Source organism: Oncorhynchus tshawytscha, linkage group LG20 (genome assembly GCF_018296145.1).
Source record: "Oncorhynchus tshawytscha isolate Ot180627B linkage group LG20, Otsh_v2.0, whole genome shotgun sequence".
Lineage (NCBI taxonomy): Eukaryota > Metazoa > Chordata > Actinopteri > Salmoniformes > Salmonidae > Oncorhynchus > Oncorhynchus tshawytscha.
In genome coordinates, this window is record NC_056448.1 from 49,039,683 (window position 1) to 49,050,983 (window position 11,301).

General features: G+C 40.7%; 1 protein-coding gene across 1 annotated transcript; it reads left to right on the forward strand.

Annotated features, from left to right (window-relative positions):
* The first annotated feature begins 1,316 nt into the window (after positions 1 to 1,316).
* dnajc25 (DnaJ (Hsp40) homolog, subfamily C, member 25) lies at positions 1,317 to 10,720 on the forward strand. Its single transcript, XM_042302772.1, has 4 exons — positions 1,317 to 1,651; positions 4,370 to 4,522; positions 7,088 to 7,558; positions 10,246 to 10,720. The coding sequence occupies exons 1-4, from the start codon at positions 1,352 to 1,354 to the stop codon at positions 10,366 to 10,368; spliced, it is 1,047 nt and encodes a 348-aa protein (XP_042158706.1). The 5' UTR covers positions 1,317 to 1,351; the 3' UTR covers positions 10,369 to 10,720.
* Positions 10,721 to 11,301: the final 581 nt, after the last annotated feature.

Sequence of the window (11,301 nt, forward strand, 5' to 3'; positions counted from 1 at the left end):
CTTTACATGTCACGTTTATATTTTTGTTCAGTATATATTTAAATATAAATGTGTTATTTATTTAATATAGTGGTGGGCACTAATATAGATAATTCTATATGATATTGATATTGTTTGACATCGATATGATCAAGGCGTATTGTGCTATTGCTTTATTCTTCCGGTTGACGTACACTATTCTGGAATAAAGCACACATGACTGTATCTGCAGGCACAAAGCCCTCTCACAGACTTTCTAACAGGCTGCTTAGCATACAATAAAAAACAAACAGTTAAACAGGCTGCTTAGCATACTTAACTGTCTGCTGATGGTCCATCAATTGTGGATGAGCTTCCCATTGTATTAAAAGCAGTCGTCGGGTTCAGAAAAGTGAACATTTACACAGTTGCAATGTATTTTCTACAAAACTATATGCTATCAATATGGAATCGTAAAATGCAACTGATATGTGTACAGATGTTCCATTTCGGTGCCCATCACTAATTGGATGGATTAATTTGATGAGGGATTGCAACTAATTAATGTACCATAAAGTGTGTTAAACCATGCATTTTGATTTTATAAATTGGGGACTGTAGTGGTGATTAGTGACTGTCGTGGTGACTGTAGTGGTGACTAGTGACTGTAGTGGTGACTAGTAACTGTAGTGGTGACTGTGTACCTATAGCCTGGTTGATATTCATTATGATTAAATTGTAAATAATTGAGATTTTCGTTTTGACTAAAAAAATTGACTTATGTGTTTGTTTTTTGAGTTCTGATAGTTTAATGTATATAGAGGTATTGACTTCAGGACCATGGATAGTTTAATGTATATAGAGGTATTGACTTCAGGACCATGGATAGTTGAATGTATATAGAGGTATTGACTTCAGGACCATGGATAGTTTAATGTATATAGAGGTATTGACTTCAGGACCATGGATAGGCACCCAATTTTAAGCAGTTTGACCACAGTGAAAGGCCAGCAACACTCTGTATTATTCAGAGCCCCATGAAATGACACCATATACACATTCTACAGACCCAACTGAGTTTTCCCTACAATACTTTTGCAGCAAAACTACAATAGTTCTTGCTCTATTCCATATACAGTGATTTGCTTTGGAACATGTTTTAAATCCCACATGTAATACAACTTAAATATTAACACATATGAATCATTATTCATGTTTAGACAATTATTTGTCATATCATTAATAAATAAAGGTTATTGACACTTTTCTACCACTACGTGTGGAATTTTGGGGGGAACATTTCCAAAATCCGTAACCCGGAAGTACTTCAAAAAAAAATGTTATGTTGCTGACGAGACGTGGATCAAATTCTGCGACTCATCAAGTGGTGAAAATGGCTGCACTCACTGAGTGTGGTCGACACTGTGGTCAATGGATAGGCATTATATTCATTGTGGTGGTGGTTTTCGTACCGTCTGCCACGGCGCTTATCGAGGGACTGTATTGTGGCACCCAGATTTGTTACGATGTTCTCGGAGTATCGAGGGAAGCGGTTAAATCGGACATAGCCCGGGCTTACAGACAGATAGCCAGAAAGTATCACCCGGACAGATTCTCAAGTCTTGCAGGCGAGACAAGAGAAAGTGCTCATCAAAAATTTCTGCTCATTGCGACTGCATATGAAACGTTGAAGGTAAGTGGAGAAACCTGGCATTTTGATTCGTTTCAGCTTATCTTTTCAAAGTAAAACGCTGCTTCTCCGGTCAGGTAGTTTACCGTCAACTTATGTTGTATGCCAATGTGGCACTTTTCTCAACTCCGTCAAAAAAAATGCCTTCAGTCAATTTGATCGTTTTGCCTTCTAGTGTACAAATACTGTAAATGACTGTGTTATGAATCAACCTGAACAGGTTCAAAGTCAAGTTATCATTGGGATGGTTTTTTCCTTCACATGCAGGTAGGGGCAGCCCGATCAAATCTCAGACACCCAAGATGTTGGGAAAGTTGTTGTAGTGATTCAGATGAGCAGTATGTATCTGGAGGTTGACATGGTCATCTCTGAATCAGATGATCAGTATATCTAATCAGAGAGGATCCACTGAAATGTGTTTTGTCAGATGAGGCAAAGTTTGGAGGGTTCATGCTTACCACTCCACATAATAGTGAGTTTACGTTGACTCGTGAGGATTGGGAGAGGGTCCTTTCAGAAAGAAGTGGTAGGTATTTTTTTTAAGTTCCTATGGCCTATTTTGCACCGCCGATAAGCCGGGTCCAGAAAAGTTGGATCCTCGACCTTTAAATAAATAAATAAAACGAACAGTTTTTTGTGTGTGTGTCCTTGGCCTCGATAACCATTACGGTGTTATTGCGGAAAATAGTACGCAGCATTATCTGGATAGGTGTTCGAAAAATGTTTAACATTTACCTTTATAACATTTCTGCCAAGCCGTCCACGCATACAGTTTGACGCATACGTTCGATAAATCCAACGTATGAACCACACAGAACGCGCTGCCTCTGCAACGCACTGCCTCTGCAACGCACTGCCTCAGCAACGCACTGCCTCTGCAAGGAAAACGCAGCGTTCCATTGGAAATGAATGTTACTTCTGGTGAACCAAAATGCAATGAGGCTGTGGATCACACGGAGGCGTTATGAGAGGGCAAGGCGGAAAAAGCCTTTTACACAGTGGCATGCAAGACTGTTTTAATACGAGTTATCGGAGAGAACTGTTATCTTAAAGGCAGAACTGCACTCCAACTCTGATAGGCTTGATACATACAGTACCAGGCAAAAGTTTTAGAACATTCCAGGGTTTCTGTATTTTTTAAAACTATTTTCTACATTGTAGAATAATAGTGAAGACATCAAAACTATGAAATAACACATGGAATCATGTAGTAACCAAAAAATGTACGCAAATCAAAATATATTTTATATTTGAGATTCTTCAAAGTAGCTACCCTTTGCCTTGATGACAGCTTTGCATGGGCTTGGTATTCTCTCAACCAGCTTCATGAGGTAGTCGCCTGGAATGCATTTCAATTAACAGCTGTGCCTTGTTAAAAGTTGTGGAATTTCTTTCCTTAATGCGTTTGAGCCAATCAAGGTAGGGGTGGTATACCGAAGAGAGCCCTATTTAGTAAAAGACCATATTATGGCAAGAACAGCTCAAATAAGCAAAGAAAAATGACAGTCCATCACTACTTTAAGACATGATGGTCAGTCAATAAGGAACATTTCAAGAACTTTGAACATTTCTTCAAGTGCAGTCACAAAAACCATCAAGCGCTATTATAAAACTGGCTCTCATGAGGACAGCAACAGGAAAGGAAGACCCAGAGTTACCTCTGCTGCAGACTATACGTTCATTAGAGTTACCAGCCTCAGAAATTGCAGCCCAAATAAATGCTTCAGAGTTCAAGTAACAGACACATCTCAACATCAACTGTTCAGAGGAGACTGTGTGAATCAGACCTTCATGGTCAAATTGCTACAAAGAAAATACAACTAAAGGACACCAATAACAAGAGACTTGCTTGGGCCAAGAAACGCGAGCATTGGACTTTAGACCAGTGGAAATCTGTTATTTGGTCTGATGAGTCCAAATTTTAGATTTCTGGTTCCAACCGCCGTGTCTTTGTGAGACGCAGAGTAGGTGAACAGATGACCTCTGCATGTGTGGTTCCCACCGTGAAGCATGGAGGTGGTGGTGCTTTGCTGGTGACACTGCCAGTGATTTATTTAGAATTCAAGGCACACTTAACCAGCATGGCTACCACAGCATTCTGCAGCGATACGCCATCCCATCTGGTTTGTGTTTAGTGGGACAATCATTTGTTTTTCAACAGGACATTGCCCCAACACACCCAGTCTGTGTAAGGGCTATTTGACCAAGAATGAGAGTGATGGAGTGCTGCATCAGATGACCTGACCTCAACCCAAATTGTGATAGTTTGGGATGAGTTGTACCGCAGAGTGAAGGAAAAGCAGCCAACAAGTGCTCAGCATATGTGGGAACTCCTTCAAGACTGTTGGAAAAGCATTCTTCATGAAGCTGGTTGAGAGAATGCCAAGAGTCTGCAAAGCTGTCATCAAGTCAAAGGGTGGGGGGGCTACTTTGTAGAATCTAGAAAATATATTTAGATTAGTTTAACACGTTTTTTTGTTACTACAAATGTGTTATTTCATATTTCATGTCACTATTATTCTTCAATGTAGAAAATAGTTTAATTTTTTTTTTTTTTAACTTGAATGAGTAGGTGTGTCCAACCTTTTGATTGGTACATACAGCTCTCAATCATTCCGATACGGAGATATCTTCTTGTAACTTGTATCTTAGTACATGGCCTATAGCAATTAGCTAGTCGTCATAATAGTGTTATAAGGGCCATTTCCTCCTGTGTATCAGGATGAGGACTCCCGTAGAGACTACGACTACATGCTGGACCACCCTGAAGAGTACTACAGCCACTACTACACCTACTACAGGAGACGACTGGCACCTAAAGTGGACGTACGGATTGTCATTCTGGTCACTGTGGTTGCTATATCCATCTTCCAGGTAGGATCATACACACTCGTATAGTGCACTATAAAGGGAACAGGGTGGTATTTGGGACGCAGTGTGTGTTTTCTCAATACCAATCATGAGCAGTAGAATGTCACCGTTTTGGAGGTTACGAATGGTACCGTTTGGAAAATGTAAGGTTAGGAATCGCACCGTTTGGTACATAGCAGTGTGTGAATAATCAGAAAGGTTCTGATGGACCCATAGGAACCCATTTCCTCCCCAGCTCCTGAGATCTCTAAATGTCATCTGTTTTTCAGTGGAAACTGTTTAGTCTACAGAATAACTATGCAGACTGCAGTGGTGGAAAAAGTACCAACTGTCATACTAAAATACTACTTGAGTAAAAGTAAAGATACCTGAATAGAAAATGACAGTCACCCAGTAAAATACTACTTGAGTAAAAGTAAAGATACCTGAATAGAAAATGACAGTCACCCAGTAAAATACTACTTGAGTAAAAGTAAAGATACCTGAATAGAAAATGACAGTCACCCAGTAAAATACTACTTCAGTAAAAGTAAAGATACCTGAATAGAAAATGACAGTCAAAATACAGTAAAAAAGATACTAATAGAAAATTCACCCAGTAAAATACTACTTGTAAAAGAAAGATACCTGAATAGAAAATGACAGTCACCCAGTAAAATACTACTTGAGTAAAAGTAAAGATACCTGAATAGAAAATGACAGTCACCCAGTAAAATACTACTTGAGTAAAAGTAAAGATACCTGAATAGAAAATGACAGTCACCCAGTAAAATACTACTTGAATAAAAGTAAAGATACCTGAATAGAAAATGACAGTCACCCAGTAAAATACTACTTGAATAAAAGTAAAGATACCTGAATAGAAAATGACAGTCACCCAGTAAAATACTACTTGAGTAAAAGTAAAGATACCTGAATAGAAAATGACAGTCACCCAGTAAAATACTACTTGAATAAAAGTAAAGATACCTGAATAGAAAATGACAGTCACCCAGTAAAATACTACTTGAGTAAAAGTAAAGATACCTGAATAGAAAATGACAGTCACCCAGTAAAATACTACTTCAGTAAAAGTAAAGATACCTGAATAGAAAATGACAGTCACCCAGTAAAATACTACTTGAGTAAAAGTAAAGATACCTGAATAGAAAATGACAGTCACCCAGTAAAATACTACTTGAGTAAAAGTAAAGATACCTGAATAGAAAATGACAGTCACCCAGTAAAATACTACTTGAGTAAAAGTAAAGATACCTGAAAGAAAATGACAGTCACCCAGTAAAATACTACTTGAGTAAAAGTAAAGATACCTGAATAGAAAATGACAGTCACCCAGTAAAATACTACTTCAGTAAAAGTAAAGATACCTGAATAGAAAATGATAGTCACCCAGTAAAATACTACTTGAATAAAAGTAAAGATACCTGAATAGAAAATGACAGTCACCCAGTAAAATACTACTTGAGTAAAAGTAAAGATACCTGAATAGAAAATGACAGTCACCCAGTAAAATACTACTTGAATAAAAGTAAAGATACCTGAATAGAAAATGAGTCACCCAGTAAAATACTACTTGAGTAAAAGTCTAAAAGTATTTTGTTTTCAATCTACTTAAGTATCAAAGGTATATGTAATTGTTAAAATATCATTAAGTATCATAAGTATAAATAATTTCCAATTCCTTATTTTAAGCAAACCAAACGGCACCATTTTCTTGTTTTTATTTATTTACGGATAGCCAGGGGCACACTCAGACATAATTTACAAACAAATCGTGTGTTAAGTGAGTCCGTCAGATCAGAGGCTGTAGGGATGACCAGGGATGTTCTCTGTTTAGTGAGTCCTCCAGATCAGAGGCAGTAGGGATGACCAGGGATGTTCTCTGTTTAGTGAGCCCTCCAGATCAGAGGCAGTAGGGATGACCAGGGATGTTCTCTGTTTAGTGAGTCCTCCAGATCAGAGGCAGTAGGGATGACCAGGGATGTTCTCTGTTTAGTGAGTCCTCCAGATCAGAGGAAGTAGGGATGACCAGGGATGTTCTCTGTTTAGTGAGTCCTCCAGATCAGAGGAAGTAGGGATGACCAGGGATGTTCTCTGTTTAGTGAGTCCTCCAGATCAGAGGCAGTAGGGATGACCAGGGATGTTCTCTGTTTAGTGAGTCCTCCAGATCAGAGACAGTAGGGATGACCAGGGATGTTCTCTGTTTAGTGAGTCCTCCAGATCAGAGGCAGTAGGGATGACCAGGGATGTTCTCTGTTTAGTGAGTCCACCAGATCAGAGGCAGTAGAGATGACCAGGGATGTTCTCTTGATAAGTGCGTGAATTAGACCATTTTCCTGTCCTGCTAAGCATTCAAAATGTAACAAGTACTTTTGAGTGTATGGAGTAAAAAGTACTTAAAAAAAAAAAAAAATCTTTTTTAGGAATGTAGTGAAGTAAAGGTTGTAAAATAATATATAAATACTAAAGTACAGCTACCCCCAGAAACGACTTACAGTAAGTAGTTCTTTAAAGTATTTTTACATCATTACTTTACACCACTGCCTGATTGTAATTTTCCTGCTTCAGTACTACAGTTGGTGGGCCAGCTACACTGAAGCCATCAACTACCTATCAACGGTCCCCAAGTACCGTATCCAGGCGACAGAGATAGCCAAGCAGCTGGGTCTCCTGAACAAGACAAAAGAGAAGGGCAAGAACCGTCGGTCCAAAGAGGAGATCCGAGAACAGGAAGAAGAGGTCATCCGTGACATCATCAAGAACAAGATCGACATCAAGGGAGGATACCAGAAGCCTAAAATCTTGGACATCCTGCTCTGTCAGATTGTCCTGTTCCCTTACTGCCTGTGTGCCTATGTGGTCTGGTACTGTAAGTGGATCTACAGGTTCACCATCTGCAGAGAGGAGTACGGAGACGAGGAGAAGCTCTACATCATCAGGAGGAACATGAAGATGTCTCAGTCTCAGTTCGACAGTCTGGAGGCGGAGCAGAGAGACACCTTACTGGAGAGGCAGCTCTGGATCAAAGACAACTATGAGGTCTGTAGTAATGCAGCTGTAGTAGCAGTAGCAGCAGTAGTAGCTGTAGTAGCAGTAGCTGTAGTAGTAGCAGTAGCTGTAGTAGTAGCAGTAGCAGTAGTAGCAGCAGTAGCAGTAGCAGGAGCAGCAGTAGTAGTAGTAGTAGTAGTAGCAGCTGTAGTAGTAGTAGTAGCAGCTGTAGTAGTAGTAGCAGCTGTAGCAGTAGCAGCTGTAGTAGTAGTAGTATTAGTAGTAGTTGTAGCTGCTGTAGTAGTAGTAGTAGTAGTAGTTGCAGCAGTAGCAGCAGTAGTAGTAGTAGTAGTAGCAGCTGTAGTAGTAGTAGTAGTAGTAGCAGCTGTAGCAGCAGTAGCAGCAGTAGTAGTAGTAGTAGTAGTAGTAGTAGTAGCAGCAGTAGGAGCAGCAGTAGGAGCAGCTGTAGTAGTAGTAGTAGCTGTAGTAGTAGTAGTAGTAGTAGCAGCTGTAGTAGTAGTAGCTGTAGTACTAGTAGCAGCAGCAGCAGAAGTACAGCTGTAGTAGCAGCTGTAGTAGTTGCAGCTGTAGTAAGTAGCAGCTGTAGTAGTAGCAGCAGTAGTAGTAGTATTAGTAGTAGTAGTTGTAGCTGCTGTAGTAGTAGTAGTAGTAGTAGTTGTAGCTGCTGTAGTAGTTGTAGCTGCTGTAGTAGTTGTAGTAGGTAGCAGCTGTAGTAGCAGTAGCAGCTGTAGTAGTAGTAGTAGTAGTAGTAGTTGTAGCTGCTGTAGTAGTTGTAGCTGCTGTAGTAGCTGTAGTAGTAGTAGCAGCTGTAGTAGTAGTAGCAGCTGTAGTAGTAGTAGTAGTAGTAGTTGTAGCTGCTGTAGTAGTAGCAGTAGCAGCTGTAGTAGCAGTAGCAGCTGTAGTAAGTAGCAGCTGTAGGCAGTAGCAGCTGTAGTAGTAGCAGCTGTAGTAGTAGTAGTAGCAGCAGTTGTAGTAGCAGCTGTAGTAGTAGTAGTAGCAGTTGTAGTAGTAGTAGTAGCAGTTGTAGTAGCAGCTGTAGTAGCAGCTGTAGTAGTAGCAGCTGTAGTAGTAGTAGTAGCATCCTGTAAAATCTGTAGTAGTAGTAGTAGCAGCTGTAGTAGTAGCAGCTGTAGTAGTAGCAGTTGTAGTAGTAGCAGCTGTAGTAGTAGCAGTTGTAGTAGCAGTAGCAGTAGTAGCAGTTGTAGTCGTAGCAGCTGTAGTAGTGGTAGTAGCTGTAGTAGCAGCTGTAGTAGTAGCAGTTGTAGTCGTAGCAGCTGTAGTAGTGGTAGTAGTAGTAGTAGTAGTAGTAGCAGCTGTAGTAGTAGTAGCTGTAGTACTAGTAGCAGTGTAGTAGTAGTAGTAGTAGTAGTAGCATGAGTAGTAGTAGTAGCAGCTGTAGCAGCAGTAGTAGTAGTAGTAGTAGTAGTAGGAGCAGCAGTAGGAGGCAGTAGGAGCAGCTGTAGTAGAGTAGTAGCTGTAGTAGTAGTAGTAGTAGTAGCAGCTGTAGTAGTAGTAGCTGTAGTACTAGTAGCAGCAGCAGCAGCTGTAGTACAGCTGTAGTAGCAGCTGTAGTAGTTGCAGCTGTAGTAGTAGTAGCAGCTGTAGTAGTAGCAGCAGTAGTAGTAGTATTAGTAGTAGTAGTTGTAGCTGCTGTAGTAGTAGTAGTAGTAGTAGTTGTAGCTGCTGTAGTAGTTGTAGCTGCTGTAGTAGTTGTAGTAGTAGTAGCAGCTGTAGTAGCAGTAGCAGCTGTAGTAGTAGTAGTAGTAGTAGTAGTTGTAGCTGCTGTAGTAGTTGTAGCTGCTGTAGTAGCTGTAGTAGTAGTAGCAGCTGTAGTAGTAGTAGCAGCTGTAGTAGTAGTAGTAGTAGTAGTTGTAGCTGCTGTAGTAGTTGTAGTAGCAGCTGTAGTAGCAGTAGCAGCTGTAGTAGCAGTAGCAGCTGTAGTAGTAGCAGCTGTAGTAGTAGTAGTAGCAGCAGTTGTAGTAGCAGCTGTAGTAGTAGTAGTAGCAGTTGTAGTAGTTGTAGTAGCAGCTGTAGTAGCAGCTGTAGTAGTAGCAGCTGTAGTAGTAGTAGTAGCATCAGTTGTAGTAGCAGCTGTAGTAGTAGTAGTAGCAGCTGTAGTAGTAGCAGCTGTAGTAGTAGCAGTTGTAGTAGCAGTAGCAGTAGTAGTAGCAGTTGTAGTCGTAGCAGCTGTAGTAGTGGTAGTAGCTGTAGTAGCAGCTGTAGTAGTAGCAGTTGTAGTCGTAGCAGCTGTAGTAGTGGTAGTAGCTGTAGTAGCAGCTGTAGTAGTAGCAGTTGTAGTCGTAGCAGTGTAGTAGTGGTAGTAGCTGTAGTAGCAGATATAGTAGCAGCTGTAGTAGTAGTAGTAGCAGCTGTAGTAGTAGCAGCTGTAGTAGTAGCTGTAGTAGTAGTAGTAGTAGTAGTAGTAGTAGTAGTTGTAGTCGTAGCAGCTGTAGTAGACTACACACAAACAGTGGAACACTTTGCATCAGATATTACAATGTTATAACAACAGAACACATTCTGTATGTGAACATTTATATCTGTTTATCTTAAGCCGAGTACTGGTACAAAAGGTACAAAGGGAAGCTGGAGAGAGAGAGAGAGAGAGAGAGAGAGAGAGTATCTCCATTTAAACATAATGATGCTTTCTCTTTGGTGCCTTTAAAAAAACAAAATTCTGTGTTTGTATATTTATATTGCATGATGTTGTTGTACAGGTGTACAAGGAAGAACAGGAGGAAGAGATGAAGACGAAGATGGCCCTGGATCCCAGGTGGAAGAGGTACCGACGGTGGATGAAGAATGAAGGACCTGGACGACTCACTTTTATTGACGATTGACAACATGCCGATCGACAATCACACCTGACTTGTGGCAATACTTACAGATACACACTGTGTTATACCGATACAGGGCATTCGGAAAGTATTCAGACCCCTTGACTTTTTCCACATTTTGTTACGTTACAGCCTTATTCTAAAATTGATGGAATAAATTATTTATTAAATCTACACACAATACCCCATATTGACAAAGCAAAAACTGATTTTTTTTTGGTATTTTTTGTGTGCCTGGCCAAACGATTGCTTAGTTTGTCCGGGCAGCCAGCTCTAGGAAGTGTCTTCTTCTATTTAAGAATGATGGAGGCCACTGTGTTCTTGGGGACCTTCAATGCTGCAGAAATGTTTTGGTACCCTTCCCCAGATCTGTGCCTCGATACAATCCTTCCGTATTAAAAATAAAAAAAACATTTACGTAAGAATTCAGACCCTTTACTCAGTACTTTGTTGATGCACCTTTGGCAGCGATTACAGCCTCAAGTCTTCTTGGGTTTGACGCTACAAGCTTGGTACACCTATATTTGGGGAGTTTCTCCCATTCTTCTCTGCAGATCCTCTCAAACTGTCAGGATGGATGGGGAGCATCGCTGTACAGCTATTTTCAGGTCTCCAGAGATGTTCAAGTCCGGGCTCTGGCTGGTCTTCTCAAGGACATTCAGAGGCTGGTCCTGAAGCCACTCCTGCGTTGTCTTGTCTGTGTGCTTAGGGTCATTGTGCTGTTGGAAGTGAACATTTGCCCAAGTCTGAGGTCCTGAGAGCTCTGGAGTAGGTTTTCATCAAGGATCTCTCTGTACTTTGCTCCGTTCATCTTTGCCTCGATCCTGACTAGTCTCCCAGTCCCTGCCGCTGAAAAACATCCCCACAGCATGATGCTGCTACCACCACGCATTACCATAGGGATGGTGCCAGGTTTCCTCCAGACGTGACACTTGG

Excerpts from the sequence above, each read along its gene's own strand:
- dnajc25 (XM_042302772.1), top strand. The coding sequence starts at position 1,352 with ATGGCTGCACTCACTGAGTGTGGTCGACACTGTGGTCAATGGATAGGC. Across the intron at positions 1,652-4,369 it reads CTGCATATGAAACGTTGAAG|GATGAGGACTCCCGTAGAGA; the intron begins GTAAGTGGAGAA and ends CCTGTGTATCAG. Across the intron at positions 4,523-7,087 it reads TTGCTATATCCATCTTCCAG|TACTACAGTTGGTGGGCCAG; the intron begins GTAGGATCATAC and ends TTCCTGCTTCAG.